The following is a 26,357-nucleotide window of genomic DNA, read 5'->3' on the forward strand; positions in this document are numbered from 1 at the left end:
AACACTATCACGGAGGAAAAAAAAAACAACAGCGTTACACTTCAGAGATTGCCGCTTTTTTCACTTGTAGGTGAGCTCACTGGTTCACTTCCCTGCTCCCCCAGCCAAGGCTGTCGCCGTCTCTACCAAATGCTTCTCACCAGTTCATGGACACGAGGAACAGTGAGACCATTTGCACCCAGGATACACGATGCTGAGTCCCTGACCTCTCACCACAGGCTGCCCTTCCAAATACGCCTCCTGCCTCCACGCTCCCCAAAACCCCCGGCCCCCCGGCTCCCTGCCTTGCTGCAAAGAGCAGCTCCCTGCAGAGCAGCCCTCGCGCAGAGCACGAGCGATGACGGAGGGCAGCCGTCGACACCCCCGGGGCCAGAGCACTTCCCAGACTCCCTGGACCAAGCCCACACATCTGTGCCTTTGGCTACCAGCTCTTCTCCAGGGAGGCTGGAAAAAAAAGCACGACTGCAGCACGGCACTGAGCAGCTGTGGGCATTTTTCCATGCACTTGTGCAACATCAGCTTTCCCCTCCCCTCTCTCACGCTGCTTTTCCCCTGGGGTTGAAGACAACACGTAGCGTGTTTTCCCCTCCTCTGAAGCCAGTCCAAGGCTTCTGTTCCGGTCTCAAAATACGTACACTGTTTTTCTGCATCTTCTCCAATTTTTCAGCATCCTTTTCAGAGGGGGGGATGTTTAACATTACACCGTGGTTTTCCCTCTTTCGGGCTCACGGTGCTGCAGCACAGGCTGTCGCTGCTCCCCCGGCACCGTCAGCAACCCCGAGAACCACGCTCAACACTCACTTTGGCCACCGGAAAGACTCTGGGACTATTATTATAAGAGGTCATTTGTATGGATGGAAAATAAGTCAAAACCTGACAGTATGTTAGGATAGGAAGGATAAATCCTATCAAACCACTCTAATGGTCTTTGACGGAATAAAAGGCCTAATGAATAAGCAGCCTCTCCAGAGACAGCCTGGAGCAGAGGAGCTCTCGGAAGTAAGATCACACAATTAGTAACACGCAAACAGGCAGGAAATTCCAATTACTCGACAGCAATGCCCACGGCAGAAGAAACATCTGAAGTAAAAAGGGCTGAACCTTTCATGTCCTTTAAGGAGCAGGCTAGGAAAACATCAACCTACGTGTAAAAATGGCAAAATGGCTACAACTGGCTGACAAACATTCCCAAGAAACTGCTCTTAATGGTCTTCTGGCAAACTGAGGGGGCATTTCCAGTGCTGTCCTTTAGGAGTCTATTTTTGTCTGTATTTTAATTTAAATTCCTGGAAGCAGAACAGCAAATACTCTTACAGAAACGGGTAGGTAACAACAAGGCTGTGAGGAACTGCAAAAATCTGGTTAGACAGGCTCAGAATTTAAACTGGACAGATGCTCTTGCACCAACAAGGTGCGATTAAATAAAGAGCAGTGCAAAGCAGGACTGCAGGAGGAAGAAATAAAATAAAGACGTGAAAAGGATCAAGACAAGAGGCCTCAAGGATGATAGAGCAAATCATAAACATCACATAAATATAAAAGCTACTTTTGAAAAACAAGTCAAATCTCATTTCCTGAGATATTTTTATGAAAACACAAAATATAATTATTCTGTTCTGTCAGCGTTAGCAAGGCCTCAGCTGCAATACTGTTAAAATACTCTTGGTACCACAGTTTAAAAAACGTGTAGGCAGGTGGGACACAGTCCAGAGCAGACCAAGAATAATAATTGTAGAAAATAAGAGCTGCAAGGGGAGGCTGTGTTTGTTTAAGCTGGAGAAGGACTAAGGAGATAACAGTCTCCCAGCGTGTCAAAAAATGGGTATTGAAGAGATGGCAATCCTTTGTTTTTTCAAGTCAGGCTGTTAGGGGAAACTTTTCAAATGGAAACCAGGGGAACAGGCTAAATGCTGGATTCTCCTTTACTGGAGACTTTAAAGCATGGGAAAACCTGCCAGGATGTCTCAGCACAGAAAAATGGACAGAAAGGTGATATTCAGGACTCCCTCACCCTGAATGATGACGTTTCCATAGGAATGACCTGCGGTCCCGTTGGCTTTCACATCGCTGCCTTACAGCGTTTGTTCAATGAGCAACCCAAGCTCTCCTGTATAAAGGCCCTATTCTCCCCAAAACTTAACACACGCACGCACGTAACTTCTGCCACCTACAAAATACGCTACGAGCCCTTCTACACCTTCTGCCAAACGACAGCGAGAGGTGCTGAACGCCTCGTTCTGGCTCCCCGTGGGGCGCTGACAGAAACGCTCTGTCGCGGTGACTCTCCTGGCAGTTACTATCAGAGACCGCTTGGTTCCATGTTTCTCAGCCTGCCTCTGATGTGTTTAGAAAATCAGCGCTGCACAGAGAACTTCTAACGCTGACAATGCTTACAGTATTAAATCAAGCTTACCGCCTCCTAAACAAATTACTTCAATGCGGTTGCTTTTATTAACTGAATTTATTGTCTTAGAAAAACCCCTAAATTAGGTTTGATGAGTTATTCTACCTAAAAATTTGTCAGCTGGTATTGTTTATGTTCTTACCGTTTAATTCCTTAGGCACTTGATCCCGTATCAGCTTTTCCATCCCCCTGGCCTGGCAGCCATCGGGCTAACTGGCCTAGCAAGTCTCAGGTCAGACTTTTTCCCTTTCTGAGCATCGGTTAAACCTGAACATTCATTAAAGGTCCCAGGAACTCCTTTAGTAACGAAGACAAATTGAAACAACAGAAGAAACACCCCTCAAACAGCTCCCTTACGACTTTTAAATGCAACTTAAAGCTTTCCCTCTAACAGATGTTACTTTACACCTCCTGAGCTACTAACGAACCCGAAGCTGTTTTATCACTTATACAGGGAGCCTATTTCTTTCTCTGCACCCAACTAGAAGTACTTTTTGAATATTTTTTCTTTTTATTTCCAATTTCTGCCCTCACTTCACCACAAACTAGGATATGCTTTGATACCATTCTCTTCCTTAACTATGAACTCATGGCTATGCAGACAGTTAACACATTCTTCTCTATTTTCCATCGGTGCTTTTCCTCACCATTCAACTCACTCAATTGTCTTCCATTTCAGGAAAACGGCCAACCTGAGGAACCAATACGTCAACTATTGGTGGGACTGTCCTCTGCCAGGCCCCAAGCATGGGGTCAGCTCACAAGCACCATTTCTTAGGCAAGGACCAGCTCCCCCTTCAGCAATTAATTCATCTTTTTGCAGCCACAGTGGGGTGCAAACCAGCGTTGTGTCGCGTGGGCCACAAAGTCTGTTCAAGCCAGAAAGATTTCTCTGAATTTTAAGATGCTGTGACGTGAGTGCAAGGTGATGAGCGATGCCTGGGACAGCTCGAGCCAACGCCAGCCCCAAGCAGAGCCCAGCCGTGCGGAGCACTGACCTGCAGGTCTCTTGGTCAGGTTGAGGCAGTCCGCGTGGTACACCTTGGGGCAGCCTGGCTTCTTACAAGAAACTAGCTGCCCTCCGTCCCCACAGCTGAAACACTCGTCCTCTCGCTCCTTCATCACCTCCGCCTGCGACCTGCGCTTCATCTGTGGCCGTCTCTTTAGCTTCTTGGACTTTTCCTCGGTGAGGCTGGGTTGGCTCTGCGGGTGAGACAACGTCAGTTAATGCAGGTCTCTGCCCCTTCCATCTGTTCCCTTCCTGCTATGGTGGAGATAACTGCAAACCCTGCAAATAAAAATCCCACTGCCAGCTGTACCTGAAACGTACGGAGCATCTCTACAGTGCTTCTTAACATTTGTCAACCGAGTTACTATAGCAAATAGTTCTCTTTTTTTTTTTGAAAGAGCCTGGAAGCCCTGCACCAAAGCCGGGTTAAACTTGGGATATATAAGTTAGCAACAGCAGAATGAGGAGCCAAGGGGCTGCCGGGTGTCACTGAGCTCATGCCACCTTTGCACAGGCTCTTCGGGTCCTCAGCCAAAGCAGCCGCGTCTCCTTGCACCCATGACTCGTGAGAAGCCTCTCCCAGGCCTTCCTGCACTTTTTGACGTTCCTCACTCCTCTCTCCGTTTTCAGTCTGAACTTATCTGTGATCAGTTTAGACCTACTTGTTCTCGTGTCAACGCTGCTCTTTTCCGAGTTTTTCTCCCTCCCTGAAGTAACCACCGGGACACACTCTCCTCACAAACCAAACCCTTTCACAGCCTGCACCCTCAGTCTTCCTAATGGCTCTTCTCTGCCCCTATTGAGTTTATTTTTCCAAAACACAAGTTACAGAATTATACACGCTACTTCAGATGATGCCTCGCAGGCTGTGTACAATGACATCAACATTTCTCCAGAAGAATAGGAAACCCCTCCCAAAGCACCATCTCCATTTGCCTTTCTCACAGCGGCAGCTCAGTCCTGCGGCAGCTGAACTGCGCAACGGCTCCTTCTCCACCACGACTCCTCATCGATGACCTTCTCGTGGCAGATTTGTTCCTGCTGTTACCCTCCAGGTGTCTACCCTGGCGTACTGAATCTCTTGAACTCCAGCCCATTCCCAGTCATTCCTTTCCAACTGCCCCATCCTCTCCCACACAGATGACGCCTGACATCTTTGTGTCATCAGTACAGTTGAATTACCGCGCTTCCAACGGCTGTGTTACAGGCAGTAATGAAATAACCACAACTGGTCCCAAGATTGGCATCTAAATGGCTTAAGTGCTCTCTTCCCTGGCCTAAGCCTTCCTCCAACGCTGCCCCTTCAAGCTAGGTCCTCAGATCGCTCCTAACCCCCGGCACGGATCCTCTCCAGGCTAAGCCTCCCATTGTACCCAACACTCAACCCCACAAAGATGATGCCACCTGTCCCCAGCCAGTGACCTTATCACAGCACTATCAGTTTAGTTTATCTAAACAGACATGAGCTAGATTTTATGCCATTTTCCCACAAATCTTCGTGTCCACGTATGCGTTCTCCATGCAGAACATCTCTGTGTGCCTACAAGACGATTTTTGCATCCTTTATTCTGCATAAATATTGGGCACTATTTTCATTGCTCTCCTATCGAGATTAAAAACAAAAACATTTAAAAACCTTTGTCTCCAGACCTACAATTTCAGACTCTGGTGGAGGTGGTTATCCAGCTGTCCTGCCACCAGGGAGTTTACATCTCTTAGATTGTTTCCTTCCCCTTCAGACGGGGATATTTCTGTTTTCATACCATCATTCCCATTGACAATGGGGACAAGTCAGGCCTTTCTTATCACTGAAAATGCAGGCAGTGAAATCACTCCACCTAAACTATTCCACCTATTCTCAGCGCCTAGCACCTAGGCCATCTAATTACAAAGAGAACAAGAAAAACCTTTCAGAGCTAATTTGAATGTCTAAGCAAGGTCTAACAGCTGGACTAAGCGATTTCCACTTGCTCACTGCAGCACAATAGACTCCCAACCATTCTTCCACACTCCCAGTTAGAATGGTCACTTTTAAGAGTGAACTTGAGTATAATCAGGGAAGTTTTGTCTTGCTGTATCTTCAGGAAGCTTAAAAATGGATCTATTGTGGGATGAATTTGAAAAAAAAACCAACAAGGTCCTGTTTTCTTGGGTATTGTTTCTTAGTCCATCTCATCAAGATGGAATGCGTCGCCTCAGGCACCACAATGGACCGTTAATGCCAACTAAAGGGCACCTTTCTCTGATTTCCATCATGCAACCTGCAATTTCAGGGCAAAAATGACAGTCAAGCCATGTGTAACACAGGAGCAGCACAAAAATCAATTGAACTTTAAATAGGAACCCAAAAAAGAACTAAATACATCAGATGTGTATTTCACCTCATCTGTCAACTTCTGAGGACATCAATTTTTTTTAATCATAAGTTAATTTTTCTGCAGAACTAAGCTCTCTGGAGAATTCACAAAACCTTCCGTATATGTTGACGGGGCTTAACAACTGTGCTGCTGGAGCTTTTAACCCTTAAACTGTGAAAAGTAAGCCGCCAGTATCCACATGCCAGAGCAGAGGGATTACAGACCGATTTGGTGAAGCTCTTGAAACAAAAACCAACAGCTGAGACATAGATTTAGCTGGTGACAGCTGGGAACTCGGCCAACTGCTCCTGTTACTTCCTTTTCCCAGTGAGAACCAGCTCACATGAGAAGGTAATTGAAATCAATTCCTGTTACTGCAACATTACAGTTACAACGTGAAGCTTTCAAAAGTCAGTGAGTTCTAAAAGCTAGTGATTTTTCTACTACAGAGATGGCAAACTTCTTATTCCTGTCCGATGTGTGCACTTAATTCGCTTAACCAAAAGGAGGAAAAAAAAAAAAACCCAGGAACTTTCTTATTGCAGCAAAGATGGTGATGCAGAAGCTTTCTGGCTCTAAAGCAACTGCAAGTCTGAAGGAACCTGAGTTTGCTGGCCTTCCATGCATGCTCACAATTTATTCGGTCCTTTACTTTGGGAAATGGGCTGAGCTGTGGTTTCTTGGTTATAAGATGGAAGTCCTTCCCATGCCTGTCCTTTGCCCCTCTAATGTGATGGAAACTATCATGCTAGTAAGCAGGAAATTCTGGAAAAAAAATCTTTCATTTACTCTTTTCTTGTAAAATACATTTTCCTGTCATTATTGATAGCAACCATAATAATTCAGGTCTAAGATCTGCCCTCTCAGAATGAAAACCTGGATATTCAACTCATTTCAAGCAGTGTTTTCATGGCCACACTGAAACCGGATTACCCTCCCTGAAATCTCTGCAACAAATGATACAGATCTATGCAAAGAGGTGATTCGGAAGAACAAAAGCTTGAAGGAGGCGTTGTACCTTTGGCCGTACTCCTAGGAAGCCACTGCAATTTGGGGCACCACATTTACAAACGGTCTTTCCATTTCCCAGACACTCCAGATTGTAGTTGAAAGTCAGCTCGGTCCCTGGCACAAAAGCAGATCAAAACCAAGCAAGTTGTAATGAACTACGGGGCAGAACGTCTTAAGCACTTTTGAAATATAACAACACAAATGACTGTCACAACTACGCAAGGATACCAACTATTAGTTTCCCCATAGATCTGTGTGGATTGAAAATTCAGCGCAACCCCACGCTCCTACCGCACACTACAGCCCAAAAGGGCGTTCAACCCCACGCTGCAGCACGCTTAGTTCCATTTCTTGACCCCGTAAATCAGAACTACGACCCTCCGTTTATACCACGGATGTATTGCGTTTCATTATGTCAGTGCTGGTGTTAAGTCTCACGACTGCCTACGTGAAAACAAAAATTAAATATTTTCCCAGGGAGCTACAAACCCTCCCCTTTCCTTACAGAAACACTCCCACGCTTTGAACTGCAGGTACTGACAGAGCAGGGTTCCTTACCAGCTTTGATATTTACAATTGCGAAGAGCCCGACCCGAGTATCGCCATTCACACACCATTTCTGAGTCTCACAGTTTGGCTGGCAGCAATGGTTCATGAATCGAGCGTAATTGCCCTTTGGCCCAGCATCAATGATTCGATCCTGGAATTGCAAAAAAAAAAACCAAAAAAACCAAAACAAACCAGAAAAACACATTTAGAAAACTGTCATGTCCTGCTCCAACCGTTGCAGCCCAAGTTTAGCAGGAAAGCATCCATCAGTAGCGAAAACTATGACAAGGGAGGCATCCGATGACGCGTGCGAAGCACCGGAGTTCGTACACGTGTTTTAACCAAGCGTAAGGGACTGGTGTCACTGGTGTTGCTGGGTCGCCTGGACAATCGACAGGCACCCAACCAGTTTCCACACACCTATGTCTCCGGTTGGGGCCGGCAGATTATAGGGCAATACGGTCGCCTGTGCAACATCATTTTCTTCTTCCAAGACAGATGGGCTCCCACACAGCCAGAAAAGAGCTACTGCTGCTTTCTGGGAAGTTAGCTCTCCCTGCGGTGTCAGTACTGGATAAACACTAGATCAGCACACTTCCAAGGCAGCGCTTGCGGTTCCAGGCCCCAACTTCTGCTTAAAAGCAAAATACCAGTTCCTATTTCTTGTATGTCAATGTATAGAAGGAAAAGAGGAACAGTATGTAATGTCTGAGGTACGCTTCTGTACGGTACACTACCGTTTGTTAGACCGTGTCGGAGAGGAGAGGGCAACTGCAACTGAGATTTGGGTTTGTAATAATGAGGGAGATATTAACGCTTAGTTTTGTCCCTGCTCCCACCCATCAGCCAGACAAGGAGAAGAAGATACAGTCAGTGTGAATTTCCAGCAAGATGGAAGAGCCAGAAAGCAGTCCCAGTGTCATCCTGTCCCACACTCGACAGCTTCTTCCCATGCCTGCTTTCATGGTTTCCTTCTAATCTTTCCAAGGTTGAGTGACAAAGTGCAGAAAGCAGCTGACAAAACCACTCACCTCTGAAAGTCAGGAGCTCACACCAACAACCTGGCCTCCAGGACCCACTGAGGAGTCTGCGGGCGTAACAAACCCCAACCCTCTACTTCCATCAGCAAGACCTGGGATCTGAACTTAAATCAGCGTCTCACTGTGCCCGATACTCGTACACCCGAGGACCGATGCCTTCTCTGGCACACACCAGCCCAGTTCTGGACTCTCTGTGGTTCAGCTGCTGGGAAGGGTCCTGAGGTTACAAATTCACCCTGTTATGCTGAAACAGGATCTGCAATCCTCAGACAATTGCTCTCAGACAACTGCCTCACCTCTTCCGATCAAACTCCAATGGTCGGTTCAGACTCCCCTCCTAATCCTAATATCCAACCTCAAACTGCTGTACTGCACGTTAAGTCCACTCTTTGAGTCTTCTCTTTAGCAGAAATGCAGACCAGCTCATCAGCAACTCTTAGCACCTTTTTACTTGCTGGAGAAGACCCCCATCGTGCCTTCCTTACAATCATTTTACTTCTGTCTAGGATCCTGGCAAGAGCAATTCCTTCCACATACCTTATCCAGTGTCAACATGTAGAAATTGGTGATGTCATGCTCCTGAGCATAGCGGATTCGGGCTCGGCACTCCTCTTCATCAATTAGCTCCCCCACATACTCATTAACAAATTCGCCCTGCCAGAGAAAAAAACAACAAGCTGATGAGACAAATTCCCTCCAGGATGGAGGGACATCCACCTTTGTGCTAAAACTTAGCTCCTGTTTCCTTTGTGGAAACCTTTTCATAAAAATCTTCCTCTGTTCTTTACAGCCACCTTGACCCTATAATCTTCACTAAGAGCCCCAAATCATACGTCCATTTCACACGCTCAACAAGTAACTTGAAATAAATTAAATAAAGCAACAACAGCCATCAGATTATTCTTTGTGCTGCGGAAAGAATTAACACTCAAGGACAGCATAAAAGTACACAACAAGAACAGCTCTTTGCCACCCAGAGGGGCCTGGGCAAGCTTGAGAAGTGGCCTGTGTGAACCTCATGGGGTTCAACAAGGCCAAGTGCAAGGTCCTGCACCTGGGTGGGGGCAACCCCTGGTATCCATACAGGCTGGGGGATGAAGGGATGGAGAGCAGCCCTGAGGAGAAGGACTTGGGGGTACTGGGGGATGAAAAGCTGGCCATGAGCTCGCAATGTGCTCTCACAGGCCAGAAAGGCAACTGTCTCCTGGGCCGCATCCCCCGCAGCGTGGCCAGCAGGGCGAGGGAGGGGATTCTGCCCCTCTGCTCCGCTCTGGGGAGACCCCCCTGGAGCCCTGCGTCCAGCTCGGGGGTCCTCAGCACGGGAAGGACATGGAGCTGTTGGAGCGGGGCCAGGGGAGGCCACAGACATGGCCAGAGGGCTGGAGCACCTCTGCTGTGAGGACAGGCTGAGAGCTGGGGGGGTTCAGCCTGGAGAAGAGACGGCTGCAGGGAGACCTTATTGCGGCCTTTCAGTACTTAAAGATGGCTTATAAGAAAGATGGGGACAGACTTTTTAGCAGGGCCAGTAGCGATAGGACAAGGGGTGATGGTTTTAAACTAAAGGACGGGAGATTCAGACTGGACACAAGGAAAAAATTTTCCACGATGAGGGTGGTGAAACACTGGCAGGGGTTGCCCAGAGAGGTGGGAGATGCCCCATCCCTGGAAACATTCAAGGCCAGGCTGGACGGGGCTCTGAGCAACCTGATCTGGTTGAAGATGTCCCTGTCCGCTGCAGGGGGATGGACTGGATGGGCTTGAAAGGCCCCTGCCATCCCAAAGCGTTCTGTGATTCTAGGGCACCTGCTCCTGCAGTGAATCCAGGGCGTCCCCCTGCAGTGAGTTACTGCAGAGACCGTGCTTCCACCCTCAAAGGGAACCCCAGCTCTGCGCCACTGGGGCCAATAAGCGCCTCCACGAAATAACTGAGGTTTGCTCTTTCCAGACTGGCTGCGGAAAGTGAAACGTAACAGGCGCACAGAATGGCAGAGAGATCCTTTAACCTGTATCACAGCAGGCAGCAAAGCCTGAACGCGACAGACTCACATTTTTCCTTCTGCTATCAAGCCCTCCTCCATAGCACGTTGTCCCTACTGCTTTTTCAGACATTCTCCTACTATGCTAATTGTCCTCTGTTTCACTTCACCCTTTCTTAGCTTTGGGGTTATCTTTGTTTTACCATTCTTCCTTCTTCATTCAGCACGGACGTGTATCCACAGAACTAGTTCTCTACACTTAAAAAAATATATACAAGTGTTTTAGCCGGAGATACCAGTTTCGCAATAATTACAGCCATCTCCAAGACATCACCCTTTTGTAAGAGCCAAGCCCTGGTTTCAGTTTCTGATACAAGATTCTCATGCTGGAAAAGCCTGGCTATTCAAGAATGGGGATGAGGTCTAATCACTGCTCTCCATCTGGAAATCCTGAGCACTGTCTTCAGGCCAGTGTTCTGGTGTACTCCTAAAGCCCATCGTCCGCACAAGCAGACAGATTGAGCAATCACCTTTCTTACCCTGCAGGACATCAACATGCAACCATTTGCTTGGTTAGCTGAACCAGAACAGTCTTGTCAGGACTGGAGAAGTTAAATTCATCCACTTCTTTCCTAAATGGTATTCTACAGCAAGAAGTTTTCTTCAAATTATGGAAGATAGTAATTTTTCTAATCTAGTGAAACCAACACTGAGTGAGAGAGAAGTGGCAAGAGAAAATTACATGCAGAAACAGAGTACCTACCTTTCTGATGTCTGTTTTGGCTTGCAAGCCCCAGCCTCGTGCCAGCGTGCGGAAAATTTGTACCTCGGGATACTGCCGCTTGGAGAAGCACTGGTTCTGGCAGCGCTCCCCAGCAGGGCAGACCATGGGGTGGCATTCATAGAGCAACATGCGATTGATGCATTCCGAATCCAGGCCGCATGGGTTTTCATCTGTTGGTTTGCAGTTGCAACGTGGTATCTCGGACAGGTCTGCCGTGAAGATCTGCACCTTACCCACTGGCCGGTTCACCTTGAACGCACATGAAGGACGTTAGCTCTTAAGAACAACAGGTTATCCTGACAGGCACTTCTACACTCAACCCTTGCCTACAAGCTGACAGGCTGCAGTGTGAATTAGTTACAGCGAGAGGCAGAAGGACACAAGTAGAGGCACATACGTACTTCTGGGCACGCTATTTCAAGAGGCAGATGGTTAGAGGCAAGAGTTAAGGAGGATGCAGGTCCCCCACTCACATCCCCCGGTGCAGTGGGTATTCCGTGACCCCGGAGCGGGGAGAGGCTGCCAAGTGTCCCCCTCCCATCACCACCGTGCCGACATCCAGCCCAGGTGGCCCAGCGCTCTCGCTGGGTGCACACCATTCCCGTGACCGACACCAAACCATTTTCTGCGTGAAACAGCACCTTCTCCAGTCTCTGAGTGTCAGGTCCTTTTCCTTCGCTTTTCCTTACAGCCCTGGGTTTTGAATTTGTTACCTTCAAGCTGTTTTGTGCCCTCGGCTGTCACTACGAGAACCAGGCTGGCATGCCCGTGACAGTACAGAGGGCCCACCTACGCACCAGGCCACAAGCAGTTAGCTCCCTACCCAACTGTCCTGCAGATGCACATGAAAGAAAAACCAGGCAAGGCTGGGGTTGGAAGGCCCAAAGAGGAGCTCAGAGTTAAGCCAACGAGCTCTCTAAAAACCGCTCCGGAAGGAAGCAGAGTGCAGCACCGGGTGGAGAAGCGACTGGCATGTCTGTGGCACGAGCAGGGTCCTTTGGTTTTGGTTAAAGGCAGCGAACGCTGAAAGGCAGGCAGAGAGTCAGGACTTTGGAGAGAGACACTGAAGAAAAGCTCCTTGCTGTTCTTTGCCCAGGCGAGCAATACCATTAGCTCCCTTTCCTCTGCCAGAACATGAAAGGAGAGGATCATTTAGTAAAACTACTCCAGCCCCCACACAATTTATCTAGTCCCACCCACAGAGCAAAGTTGCTGCGCCGGTAGCCTGCAGAGGCCGGCCGAGCCCTTATCCTCCTTCGTTTAAAAGCAAATCCTGCAGAACGCCCAGATTAATCTCTTCAACACACAGTCTCCCCTTCCTCCTAGTACCGCCTCCCACCTCCGACCTTCCTTGTTGTTCTTGTGTTCTCCTCTGCTGCTTCCCATCTCTTACTCAGACTGTTAGCTCAGCACCTCGGTAAGAGGGACGAGACTCACGGGATTAGGACCGTCCACCACCAGGCAGACAGAGGTGCCCTTGCTGGCTCCGGCACCGCCACCCCAAGCGACCACGGCGTCGGAGCGCGGTACCCCTCTCAGCAGGCATGCACACCTAGCAGGCCTGCCCAACTCTCTGAGGCGCTGCTGGTACAAAACCAGCTCCAAAATGCTTGGACTAGCCACAACCCTGATGTGATGAAGGATCCCAAGTATATTTTGCAGCAGTCTCTCGTGTTGCCGCTCCTTGGGATGGACCCCGAGGTGCTGATCTCCTTGGAAGGCCAGGATGGGAGCAGACACAGCCAGCTTTGGCCACTCCACCCTGAAGCCTTCTCCAGTTCACCGTATGCTCCTGCAAATTGCTTTGCTTTCACAGAGACAAACAGCTTGCACCCAGACCTCAGAAGAGCTGCCATGGCTAATGACCATGACCATTATTATTTATATTAAAAGGGTATTTCAAAGGCTCCAAACTGCTTCCAAAGTTCCTTCATGTCACGGCCAGAGACAGGCTTAAAAATACGTACAATGAGAAACTGGATTTCCTTCACTGAAGCTGCCTGACCTATACTGCTGCCACAGCATTCAGTTGTGCTCTTTATGCTGTACTGTAACTCAGGCAGGAGCTGCCAGCCTAGAAATCCTAGCTAGAAATAACAAGTGCCAGCGATCAGTTACGCTTTCATAGTTTGCCACATAAAAAGGGAAGAAGCAGATAGAGGCAATAAAAAAAGAGGAACACAATCCCTGAGTCACTGGGCTTCTGATCAGTCTGGACCCACATCTCAAGCACATGTACCCGCTTGGCCCCAGCTCTCCTCTCAAGTCACCTCCATCCTGTAGGACTTCTATTGCTCCTCCAATTCTATCTCAAAATCCAGCCCTAAACACGAAGAGTTCCCCAAAACTCGGCAAAAGGGCCGATATTCCTGCACATACATCTGCTTTGATATTTCTGTTCGGTCACCAACTGATACAGAAAAAGACATAAAACAACAGCAGAGATAAAACAAGATACTATCAAGCTCCAGCGTGGGTCACCATCCCGCCCACAGCTCTCCTCCACTGCACCCTGACCGTCTCCACACAGTACCTGCGCACGTTGCGCTTTACTAGCGCTCTCCCCTAAGTCCCCAAGGTAGAGAGACTCTTCCTTCAGACCACACAACTGACATGGAACAGCACAGAGATGTCCAGATCTGTTCCAGTAAACCAGAGCACCTCTATTACTGGTGTCCACCTTCCATACAGCTCTGTGCATACCTGAATCCTTTCGGTGGAGGATGACTTAAAATGCCAAGAGGACCAAAGTAACCTTCAAATGCAGCCAGATGCCCGAACAGCAGAAATGTTTCTGTATACCTGTAGATCACCTGCACCGACAGCTCAAGAGTTCTCTTCCATACCTGCCCCCCCCACCTGCCCTCACCTTGATGTGTTTGTAGGGAGGAGGTTTCTTGTCGTTCTTTTTGTCTTCCTGAAGCTGTCTCAGTTCTTTCTGTGCCTTCAACTCTTCAAATCTTACTGCAGCTTCCTGAAGAGCTAAGCGAGAGAACAGATGGTGTTACGAGGAACTCCCTCTGCTCACACGGAGCTGGGCTGCCAGTGTCCACCCAGCGCTCACAGCTCCACAAGCAAACCTGCCTGGCTGCGAACTCCAGAGGCAGAGGTTCGCTGGAGGAGGGTGAAGGAAAGGCCCAGGCAGCAGGGCACTCGTAGGGACTGTTGTTACAGTAAGGGACCCGCCCGTGGTGATGAAGCATCCCAACTGTCAGCTAGCTTTTGGGCAGAAGCATCAGGCAGCCACATTCGCAACTCTCAAGTGCATTTTTATACACAGATAACGACTGTATTAGACACAGGGAAGCTGACAGAGCAGCAGCTCAGATTTAGAGCAGCTATGTCAGAGCTGGAGAAGCATTCAAGATCTGCACACACTCCTCCCCCTCTGCGAGCTCAGACCAATGAATATTCTGGGTGAGCTGGATGACAGATTAGCAGCAGCTCATTCTGCAAATTTAACTTAGTGTTAGCTCTAAAAAGGTATTTTCTCTGTTATAAGAATGTCGTTTCTCCAAATGGGAACGAAGAGAAACAGAACCTGTACCTCCCTGGATGAAGACAAGTTACCTTTCTTGTATATGCCATCCACGCCCTTCCCCATCTTGTCTTTGCTGCTGACATCACCTTCCATGTAAGGGAACACACGGGCCTGGTGGGTCCACAGGTAATCCTTGGAGCCGAAGAACAGCACAGGGAACTCGCCGATGTCATGTTTCATTTTCTGGATGTTGACAGGAATTGTCCTAGGATGGCAAATCTCAGCTGGCCACCACCTGCAACACAGGGAAGGGCAGATGAAACCTCTGCCTTCCCCACTTCCAACCACCTCAGAAGCATGCTACTGCATGGAGTCGTGGGGGGAAAGTGCGTGAGGGCTACCCGTGAGGCTGGTGGGGGGACAAGAGGCTACTGGAGGAGGAAAGCACACGTTTTACCAGCTGCTACATGCACACAAAAAAGCCAGAGGCTGCTGCACTGTACCCTGCAGAGAGGAGCAGCTTCTCACCTCTATCACCACGAGCACTGCATGAAGAAGGGATGGGGACAAGTCTGTTCTACCTCCACCTACCTGTAGCGCCCAACTTTCACCCAGACTACTTCCTTGTAGTGTGGCTTTTTGCCTGCCTTGCAATCATTACAATACCAGCTTCCCTCCGGCATCTCAATGTTTAGACACTCACGGTGAAACGCAGCCGGGCACGACTCGCAGCATAAAAGGCTGCCCCCTGCAAAGAAAAGGAGGAGGAATTTATCAGAGTCGCTGTGAAAAAGCCCTTGACTCCACATATCCAGACAGAAACAGCTGAGAAAAGGGCATGATGCTCTTCTGCAAACCCTTTGCAACAGCTCGTGCCCTACTCGTGCTACACAAAGAACCCTTCTAAGGATCCAGAAAAAGTTCTAAGCCTGAAGTTGGACTTAAGCGGGGATGGATAGGAGCTGTTCTCTGCAGCTCTCACTGGCACACTCTGCACGGGCAAAGCTTCTGCCCGCTCTAATGACTTCTTGTCAGGGCCTCGCTTGGTGACAGGGGACCCAGCGCGGACCGTCTCACCTTCCGAGCAGACAAAGCACCAGCTGACATTGACGTGCTCGTGGTTGCGGCAGCCCCTCCGTGCAGTGAAGTGGTTGGGGCAGATGATGCTGTTGGAGGCGAGGACCACGGACCCAGCAGCGAGGCAGAAGTCGTTGGAGTGGTACGCAACCGGGCATCGCACACAGCGCATCAAGCGACCTAGCACCAGGACATGTCGGAAACACAGTGAACCTCTGAAGAAGGACGGTATTTTGTTTCCTCCCAAAACTCATCTCTACTGATACCTAAGCTCAAAACAAGCAACCACAGGTGATCTTTGGAAATGGAAACCAATCTTAATTTTTTATAGACTGTGCATGACATACTCACTAGATTCCCATGAAGTTATTTAATATAACAAAATATATATAAAATCACATATATATAGTTGTATATAACTTATACACAATGACATTATTTAAAAGTGAAAAACCTCCTGCACGCTGTGCAGAAACAGTTCAAGAGTTCACAGACTGGGACTGCTTCCTATCATACACAAATAATTAGTAAATCAGCTCAGACAGTAATTACAGAGGGGGTGTTCCAAGTGCTTAGCTGCACATAATGAAACCAAGCCACGTAGCTTCTGAAAACATCGGTGCTTGCCTTTCCACTTTATCAGATTTTACCCTGAAATTCCAGAATGGAGAATTCAGAGTTGCCTACAGGCCTAATTTATCCAAGACAATTTATCCATTTATTCTGCGAGCCTGTTTTCAGTTCCTCGCAGGAGACGATTACCAGGGAAAGAGGTGGGAGGAAAGGGGTAAATCCCACCACTGAGAAGCAGCAGCCAGAGGAACACAACGCAAACGTTCAGTGGGAAGCGGTCAGCTGTGGGCTCTAGGCTTTAGTGTTGCCTTCTACATCAAATACTGATATGTGAGGGGAAAAAAAGACAACTTTAACACAGACCCTGAGGATAAAAATAGAGCTGGTCTTATTCTCACTTGTGTTAAGATACCAAGGATTTAAAGAAAGGCAGTTTTAGAAGCAAACATACAAGGCAATCACATAAAAGTTTTAAGTTTAATCATGTGAGATAAAGGTCAAGGTATTGCTGCAAACAGCTCAAACAAACGTTTGCCCGAGCAGCTTAGCCCAAGGGTGTCACGACTGCAAGACGAGAATTTGCATTATAAAAAAAGGAGAACTAGAACAATATCATAGTTTTTACTACGCTGCTCTCTATCCCGTTGCCTTGATAGCCAGTGCTGCTAAGCAGGCATCGTCTGCAGCACTGGCACAGCGAAAAGCAGGCAGGAGAAACACGAGAGTGTCCGTACAGCCCCAGAGACTTATTGAAAAACCCCGAGAGGCATGTGGCATCGCTGGACGTGCAGGCATCCAAGCGCCTGGACAGAGGAGAACATTGGAGTTGCCACATCTGGCCATCAGGAGTGCTGACGAGCAGCAGCCTCGCACACAGACACCACCCCTCCCGAAGCCATCCCTCAGCAAACGCTACAGCGAGCACTGGGGCAAGGACAGAAAAATCAACATCTAGCGGACCAGGCAACTGCACGGTGGACGTGAAACAAAGAAAAGGGTTCTGACTGCAGCCCCGGGACCACCCTAGAAGACTTCAGTACCTTTAGATGCAGAGACGTTTGCTGGGTTAGCAGCGTGACAAGTCATGCAGATGTGCAGGGAGCATCGGAAGCCCTTGTTCTGCATGACCGTGGGCGGGTACTTTTGTATGCACGCTTCATGGTAATACTTCCCACAAAGGGGCAGCAAGCACCGTTTTACATCTTCCCCGCAGCTCTTGCACACAAAGCAGGTATGGACCCCTGGAGAAAGAGCAGCACACACAATACCAGTCACGCAGAAGGGCTAAATGAAGACCTGACGCTTCCACCAGGCTGCCTATTAGCACAGCACAACTTCCCAACCTGCTGGACCTAGCCCAAAGCACAGGTCTCCGCAGCAGGCTGCTTTTGCCTGCAGCTGCAATAAAACCCCAGATCGGGAAAAAAAAAAAATTATTATAGTTGTGATTGCAAGCCAGGGAAAAATAAGAAGAAAACCAAAAATCGACAGCCCTACTTAGCCATTGCCCCCTTTCCAGCCCGCTCCAGACTAGTCCCAGATAAGAATTTCCCCTTCTCTTTCCCACCAGATCCTGGACGTTCACTTCTTCGCACCTCACTTGCCTGAATCAACAGTAAGACCAGTTAATTAGAAAGTCATTATAAATCATTTAACCAATAATCAGAGGACGGAGAGCTAGTTAGCGGCCCCGCTGCAGGCACATCCCTCCGGCAAAGGAATCACCAGGTAAGCAGCCAACGAGCACCCTGTCCTGCACTGACAAAAGCTGCCGTACCTGTGGAACACTCATTGCAGATGAATTTGCCCTTTGGCATCTCGGAGAGCCCAAGGCACTGCAGGTGGAAAGCACCACAGCACTGCGCCTCACACAGCAACAATTCCCCTGGCTTCTCGCAGATCTGCAGGGAAAGAAGCACAAAGTCAGCTCCGAGCCACCTCCTTCCCCAGCTCATCCCGAACAGCAATAATCTGCGTGCTGGCCTGGAGTGCCACTGCGGGAAAATGCCAAGTTTTCCTTGTGATAGTTAATTCAGGTGGTTTGTGCATCACCACCGCCATTTGCCACCCAGTCCCCACTACCACGCATCGGCTAAAATGAATCCTACGTTGGTCACGTCTCCCTAACGTGTGAACTTTAGCAGGAGGAGAGGCAATCACAGACGAAAGGCTTGATTCAGAGCACAAAAAGCTGGTTAACGCTACAAGAAGCACCTTGTGGCTACCTGTGCTTATCTGGGGCACTAGCATGTCCCAGAACTTACACAAAAAGACTTTACAGTGGTAAAGCTTTTAAGAGATTTCTTCAAGGACGCTACCTGACACACGTTCTCCTTGAGAGCTGCTCCTCCTCCACGCTCCCCCTGCATCTTTTTGGACGAAGGCACTCCGTGGTCGTTCTCTGATCCCTCTTCATTGCCCTCTTTGGGGCTTGCAGCAGTCCCATGAACCGATGTCTCCCCCTTTAAAAAGAAATCCAGAATCAGGGCTGTCAGCAGTTCCCGTCCTGACTCGGAAACTACAAATTCAGCCACTGAGCACGTAACAGGTTTGGCAGTTGGTCTGCACGTTACCCACCCTGGAGAGAACATCCCCCAGACAGTTCAACCAAAAGACTTACAAAAAAGGAAAGCAAAGGAAAGAGCTCTTAGTTTACTAGATCATTAAAAAATACACACTCAACACAATTCTTTTCCTGCGCATAACCCCTTTCTGAGGAAGGAGAGTCATGGCTGAGGAAGAAAGCATTGCCCTGCATAGAAACAAATCAGGTAGGCTGGAACAGTCTGAAGCATTCTGCATGCTGATGTCTGCTTGCACTGGAAATGCAAATGAAAAACTTCAAACAATCTTTATTGCAGTTGTCACCCAGCAAATGAACCAGACTCTTCCCCACGCTTGTCTCGGCTTGTCCTAACCCATGTAAAATACAGGCACGTAGGTACTCAAGGCCTGTGTTAGTATGAATGAGCTGGCCAACACCAAAGCGAACAGCGCAGCAGGGCATTTACACCACCGGCCTGCCTGGGGCAGCGACTCTTTCATAAGCATCTGTCCCGTATGAGCACCACAGCACTGACCCTAACATCTGCTGGTGAAAGAGCATCCCGCTGAGATGGGCTCCGAACGATAAAGGCCCAACCGCACCCTCACGGGCCAAGTCAGGGATCCTGCCGTAAAGCTTCCCGAGGTGGAAGGACACCTTCCGATGCGTCCATGGGACCTGCCCAGACACCGGTAGAGGGAAGGAGAGCAGCAGGTATCCTAGAGGTGCTGCTTCTACCACAAGATACTGCTGTCCTGGAGCTGCACGTGGCAGCGCTGCCTTCACTTTGGTCAGGATGGGCAATTAAGAGCTAGGAAACGCCATCCTGCCAGCTCCCAGGTACAGCCAGAAACGCTTCAGCGGTCCCACCAGCCCAGCTGCCGCTCGGGAGCGGGTATGCCTTAAGGGCCATTAATGCTGCACCAAAACGATGCCTTTAGCTAAGCGCTTTTAAGGACCCTGCCATTTTTTAACATCCCAGCTCACTGCAGTCAGCTGAGTGATCTCGGTGTGCAGCTGCCAGTTCCTCCCTGGGTCACCAAGCCATACCCCAGTGTACGCCCAGACACAAACTGGACACCTGAAAGACCTCGTGAGGAATTCAAACTGCTGGCAGGAGCAGCAGCCATCACTCTCACCCCTTCAAGCCTGCTTGGTGCCGGGAGTCCAGCTAACGACCACGAGAGGGAACTTTGCACTGCTTTCTGTACGGGAGAGCATCAGTCTGAGCTGTGGTGCTACTAAAGCTGGTAAGCGGAACCGAATGCCCCCTGAACACGGTCTGGGCAAAACAAGGACATAAAGATCTCCCAAAGTTTAAGGTTGCAAGAACCTGGAGCTGGTATTCTGGTCAAATAATGATGCTTCCTCTGCCTGTTTTGTTTGGTTGGTTTTGTTTTTTTTTTTTCCATTCCCTGAACATAGCAGTATGCTTTTATTTGGGGACATTTTAAAGCCACCCGAGTTCTGTGGAGCAATGACGCACTGGTGCACTGACAGTATATTAAAGCACACAATACAAAGATGAATGTTATAAATTGCCTTTATTGAGCACAAATAAAAAAAGTGAAAGTCCCAGCTACAAACTACTACCAGTTTAACATACCACAGGGTGCCCAGCCTTAGACTATCATCACAATCTCGCTGGAAGGCTGGCAGCGATGCAGCCTGTGGAATACTGATAAGGAGCACGTAAGCTGCTGCCACCCTACCACACAGCCCTGGCAGAGGGAAGGGAAAGGTCTCTACGGCACTGGTAAAAAGACCATCTAAGAACACAACAGCCCCTTTGCCTCTATACGTAATGGCATCTTCTCAAGCTAAGTGCTACGACACTTCTGCTCCCGCAGCTGTATTTCTGCTAGGAATTATGTAGTCTGCTGCAAGGCAGCCCTCTGGGCCAACCACTCGCTTTGGCTCCTGGAATGCTCCAGGAGCAGCACTGGTGACCAGTGCTCCAAGGACTGGTTACAGCTCAGGTCCTCCTATTCCTACATAGGTGCTCCCTCTTCTGCTCAGCTCAGCAGTGACCTCAGGGTTGCAGGGGTCACTGTAAGGAAGAACAAGAGCAGGGTTAATCAGCTACTGGTACGGGCAAACGACGTCAGCTATAGCTTCTGCTTACACTGGGGCCCCGGTGTTACAGACACAGAGCGAGCTCAGCCCCTCTCGTGGTCACCGAGGACACCGTCAGGAGGGGCAGGGTGCTGGTAGACAAGCACCACCCGTGCTGTGGGCACTGGCACTAGCTTCCTACTGCAGCTAAGGTTTCAAGACAGCGTTTCGGAAGGGGGGGACATACTCAGATTTGCTACAGACAGAGGTATGAGGGATTTAGAACTGGTTTGTTTTTCCATCCTTCTGGCCGCTTTCTACCATGGCTGCTAGGACTCCTTGGTTTGAACCCCGATGGCCATGTTTCACATGTTAATGGAATGGGAGACTAAAATGCATCTAGGAGTCACATAACATTAACCAGCAACTCCCTCTTCAGTACTGAAAGCATCTGCTAGTAGCACTGCTACCTTAAAAACTGGGCCCACGCTGCCCAGCGTGGCACAGCACGCTCTAGCCCTGCTCTTTCAGCCCAAACCCATCCTATTTGGTTCTGCAAACAGCTAGCCAACCTGCACGTTTCACACGCCAGGATCTTAGCCTTATTTTAATCAATACTCCCAGAACCGCATAGGGAAGGGAATGTCAGAGCCAGGCAGGACGGCCAAGGCCAGATAGTTGTGCTTTGTCAACAGGGAGAAGGGGATCGCCATTCAAGGCCATCACTCAAAAGAACCTCTCGCACTGTTCCCCCGCCTTCCCCTACCCAGCATGAGCACTGCAGAACTACATACCTCCTACAGAGGGCAGGTCTCTCATCTCGGGTCTTCTTCCAGAGCTATCTCTGCTGCTGTATCTGGCACATCCTCAAAAGCCTGGCCTGTTCTTTGGCACAGCCTGACCTTGGCTCACAACCTTGACAACCATTTCAACAGCATTTTCCATCCCCTTCTCTCAGTCTCTTGCTGCCCTGATGTTGTAAACTTGCACTCCTGGCTCCACAGACAGGCAAAGGACAGAGAAAGCTGCTTGGTTCAGCCCAGGCAGACAAGCTTTCCTCTGCCCTCTTTTCCTCTGAAAGCAGCTGGATCCAAGGCTTCACTGCGCTGTATCATCAGACCGTCTATTTCTTCTAGCACCATTCAGCACAAAGTGGAGTTCCTTGCCTGGCGTGTGGGAAGTCACTCAGGGACCAGCGTGGTCCAAATTCCACGTGAAAGCGCAATTGCATCTCCACAGCACCCCAATACTCACCGGTACGCATGCACTCACCAAAGCCAAGGGGTGAACACTCTCACCACAGCGGCTCAAGAGACACAATCACAGAGAAATGGATGCTGGCAAAAGGCACCAAGCATTGCCATTCGGTTTTTTTGGCATGGTTTACCATACCTAACTTCAGGTACTCAACACAAATGTGTAAGGATGGAGGCAGTTAAGACTCCCTGAGCATTCCTGAGGGAATGGTGGGTGCAGGATTCAGAGCCATGGCCTAGCTACTTTGCTGCTCTGAATTGCCCCCTCTTTTCTTCCCTATAAAAGATTCACAGCGGGTTTGCTGGCTCAGAGCTGAGTCAGTCTCCTAGCGGGTGCCTAACAGCAGACAGTGTTAACTGCCCCCCAGCATTGGCAAAGATATTTGTACCGACTTCTTTGAAACATGATTCCAGAGGAGCACACTTCAGAAAGAGCACTAACACCAGTACAGGAAGGCTTGCATGGCCCAGGGGTGTTACCCCACTTTATCACCCCCATCAGAAACACCCTTTTCAAAAAGCAGTAGCAACAGGGTGGTTGGCATTGCTCAGACAAAGTGGTACGAGGTTTGTGCTCTCCTGGAAGCTGTATAACAACAACAAATATAACAACATATGTCTATAATTGGCTCCTGAAATACATACTGACTATCCTGACAGAACAGCCTGCTGCTGAACCTGGGCCACTGGAAGTGAGAGGCGATGGTGAGAGGCCCAGAGGTGTCCCGCCTCTCCCAGGAAAAGTCTTGCTTCCCCTACACTTGGTGATACCTGGCTCATTCCTAAAAGGCAAAATGTGCTTGTCAGAGATATTTGTACGCCAGCTCTGCTGGGATGCAGTAGAAAGGAGTTGCCCCAATTATCCCTTTCTGCTGGATGGCAGAATGTAATCAGAGGCTCCTGTGAGCAGTCACGGACAGTTCCCCCCCCATCCCCTCCAACGCGGTTCTTGGCTCACCCCAGCGTGCAGGGGCAAGTGGAAGGAGGGGTTGAGGTCCACAGTCTAGTGCTTGTGCTTCTTACTGGTGTGTAAAAGGGCAAGATTCCCACAGCCACCAGAGAAGACCTTTTACAGCAGTTAGACCTTCTGTGGTACAAAGCAAGATGCCAGGCAGAACCTGGTTCCATCAGATCAGAACAGCCTCTCTCCTGGAGAATCAGCTGAGTAGCAGCTCAAAAACTGAGCCCGAGTTAAGTAGTCATCACAAAATAGCTACTACACAAGGCAGTATCTTCAGCTTCAACCCCAGCTAATGCAACTACATTGGTGGGACAAACTCCCGAACGACAAGCCAGCCAGCCAAAGAGGACCTGGCCTAGGCTCTGCCAAGTGCCCTGGGAAGTAGCAGACAGGTTATAGGGATGACAGCATGTAGGAAGACCCAACAGTACCTCAGAGTGTGGGGTCTCCCCCAGCCCCTCCTCATTTCTCTCCTTCTTGGAATGCATTGCAGAGGGATGGCGCTGTCTCTTCCGCTTCCGCTGCTTCTCCAAGAGCTTTTCAGAAGCTGGGATGCAACAGAAAGACCACTCAAGGATAATGCAGAAGTAATTCTCTTGCTACAGGTGCCACCAGCAAGTTCTACACCCTTTCCGAAAGCTTCGGGCTGGGTGCTACTGTCTTTGAGGGCATAAGGGCTGGGGCAATACCAGCCTCCAGGCAGTCTGCCCTCCGTCCTGCAACCATCAGAGGACCACCAGTTCCTACGGGTTTAAGCTTCTTTTCCTAGGCTGCTGAACAATATCACTGACTTCCCTGAGACAGCCCCCCAGCAGAAAAGAAAAAATGCTATCAACACAAAGCTTACGTTGATAATCAAATGCTGAAAACTACCTTCTCCCACTGCACTGCAACAAAAACTTCCTCGTGTCGATACCAACGTGATGCAAAGGGAGACGGGGAGCTGCACAACTGTCCATGGGACAGGGCAGCCACTGTTGAGCCTGGTCACAGCACGCCATCAGGCAAAAGACAGGGCAATGGCACAGGACCTGTGCTGATAAGTTTCCTTCAAGCACCCAGACTATGAATGAGAAGCGAACATCTTCTCACGGAAATATGAACCCACCATCTCCACTTTCCATAGGGAAATCAAAGACATAACAGTACCTCGGGTAAGCAATCTGGGAACCTATTTCTTCTGCCGCTGCCTCGGCTGAGGCAAACACCCTCTGAGAGCCCAGGACACGCAAACCCTTACACACACACACACAAAGCCACAGGCACCGACCCAAATGTCACCAACAGCCCACCCCCGCAGCCCTGCCCTCACTTACCTTCTCCCAGGTCCGAGAAGTGGGCTGGTGAGTAGAGCTCAGAGCTGTCGCTCTCCGAAGGGCCAGTGCCCTACAAATAACACAGAGTCAAGTCACCCGATGCAAATCGGAGATGCACGTTCCTCAGCCACTCAGACCCTTTACGAATGACTGCAACATGTAACTTACAGTTCAGGTTATGAATTCATCAGTGATTAGAGACTTTACAAGAAAACATCTGTTTTGTGTGTGTGATAGATCCCACATGGAAAAGTAAAGTCTCTGGGCAGGGAGGAATGCTGAGTCTGCTGTGTCTTGTGCTCACCAGCATCATCCGCTGTTTCCTGAGCTCTCCCAAAAAGGCTGCTAACACCCTGTAAGCTGCTGGGAACAGAGACTCTCTTCTGGCTTTACACTTTTATGGAGCTTAAGACTGAAATACACTGGTGTCTGCATTACTGCAGCCATGATAACTGCATTAAGACTGTGCCACACAGAGACAGAAAAAGGAAAGGAGGAAAACTGTTATTAATCAACCTTAGAAACAGTGGCAACAAGTCTTGTGCAGGTGCACCACCTGAAATAATTCTTTACGAGTTGCTTTTTTCCAAACCACATCACTGAATACCGAGTATTTAGCGGAGAAGAGCAGCATTTTCTTTACAAATCTGCACCAAGCACTGCACACTACACGTGACCCAACTCAAGCCTCCATCCTGCTACAAGCTTTGCACTTACATACCGTTCACCAGCTCACTTGGGAAGGTAGGAAACACTGCTCAGAGGAAATCTGATGGAAAAGGACAAAGCCTTAGGCTCGAGCCCAAGCTACACCGCAACGTAACAGTGACAGAAAGCCTCTGCGCAGAACATTTCTGCTCACACCTTCCCAGCCAGCATCCAGATGACTCCTTTTCCATATAAATCAATGAAGAGAGGAGATTTTACAGCCAAAACTACCCAATCCCCATTACAAGTGAGGAGGGGTGGGGAACACATCTGTATGCAGCAGATTTCTTCATCATAACACAGCAACCAGCACCTTTGGGAAGGGTGGACCTTTGCTCCTGGGCCACAGCCAACAAAAAGCCACAGCCCATTGCACTGTGTCTCATTCAGCAGGGTCTGCTGTCTAGGCTCGTTTTCTATCTGGTTTTCAAATGAGCTGGAAGGAAAGTACCTTCTTTGGGGGAGTCCACTCCTCCTTCTTTGGCATAAAGGCAGTGTCCAAATCATTGGATTCCAAGAGCTTTTTAGTGGGCTTCCTTTGACGCTTGCTTTCGAAGTTTCCTGCAATGAAACTCTTCACATGAGATAAACGGTGGTTTTCTTCTCTTCAATCAGACTAAGACCATTAAGCAAATATCAACCAACAGTTCAAAACACCATGCTTCACCCCATCTTTGGGATCATAAGCTCCTTGGGCAGAGATGCCAATTACCTGTTCCTGTACAACTTCCACAAAAATGGACCTCTGTCTGCCATGACCTTCAGGCATACCCCAGTACGTAATACAAAAATCCACCCACAGAAGAGAGACGATGAAGTCAATGCCAGCAGGTAACGCTTCCCGGCAGCGCAGTTCAGGTCATAATTTCCCAATCGCTTTGATCTGGCGTAAGGCAGTCCTACCACAGACAAATACAGCCCTGCCTCCTCTCCCACGCCTCTCACACCGGCATTCGTATGCTGCACATCGTAAACAGGCTAAGGACACGTTCCCGGTTAAAACTACCTGGGAAAAGACGCCCCAACAAACCAGCTGAAACCTGCACCGTTTCCTACTCAGGCTTTTTGCTGGCACTCAGGAGGTAACAAGTTGCTAGACCGGGGCTCATCCACACTAATTTTGGCAACAGTATGAACTTAGAAGGACCATGAAATGACGATGCTGTAAGTGCAAGAGGCTTCACAGAAAGAGCCTGCTACCCATCCTACCCTGTTCGCCTGCTTTATCGGCCTCGGCTGCGTCCGTTCTCTGGCA

At 49.1% G+C, this 26,357-nt stretch overlaps 1 protein-coding gene across 3 annotated transcripts in view; it reads right to left on the reverse strand.

Annotated features, from left to right (window-relative positions):
- The window catches only part of NSD1 (nuclear receptor binding SET domain protein 1), a 66,846-nt gene that overhangs the window by 9,548 nt on the left and 30,941 nt on the right, over positions 1 to 26,357 (reverse strand). For all 3 annotated transcript variants that reach the window (XM_087754047.1, XM_087754045.1, XM_087754048.1), the window contains 15 exons: positions 25,554 to 25,663; positions 24,395 to 24,464; positions 23,510 to 23,625; positions 18,580 to 18,723; positions 18,039 to 18,162; positions 17,302 to 17,502; positions 15,689 to 15,868; positions 15,203 to 15,359; positions 14,701 to 14,906; positions 14,000 to 14,112; positions 11,110 to 11,379; positions 8,908 to 9,024; positions 7,340 to 7,481; positions 6,789 to 6,895; positions 3,403 to 3,607 (listed from right to left, as the gene is read on the reverse strand). In XM_087754047.1, coding sequence (XP_087610173.1) covers positions 3,403 to 3,607; positions 6,789 to 6,895; positions 7,340 to 7,481; positions 8,908 to 9,024; positions 11,110 to 11,379; positions 14,000 to 14,112; positions 14,701 to 14,906; positions 15,203 to 15,359; positions 15,689 to 15,868; positions 17,302 to 17,502; positions 18,039 to 18,162; positions 18,580 to 18,723; positions 23,510 to 23,625; positions 24,395 to 24,464; positions 25,554 to 25,663 — 2,262 coding nt within the window. The remainder of the gene's footprint in view (positions 1 to 3,402; positions 3,608 to 6,788; positions 6,896 to 7,339; positions 7,482 to 8,907; positions 9,025 to 11,109; positions 11,380 to 13,999; positions 14,113 to 14,700; positions 14,907 to 15,202; positions 15,360 to 15,688; positions 15,869 to 17,301; positions 17,503 to 18,038; positions 18,163 to 18,579; positions 18,724 to 23,509; positions 23,626 to 24,394; positions 24,465 to 25,553; positions 25,664 to 26,357) is intronic.

This window comes from Nipponia nippon, unplaced genomic scaffold, assembly GCF_047370975.1.
Source record: "Nipponia nippon isolate SJK-2023a ecotype South Korea unplaced genomic scaffold, ASM4737097v1 scaffold_17, whole genome shotgun sequence".
Taxonomy (NCBI): Eukaryota; Metazoa; Chordata; class Aves; order Pelecaniformes; family Threskiornithidae; genus Nipponia; species Nipponia nippon.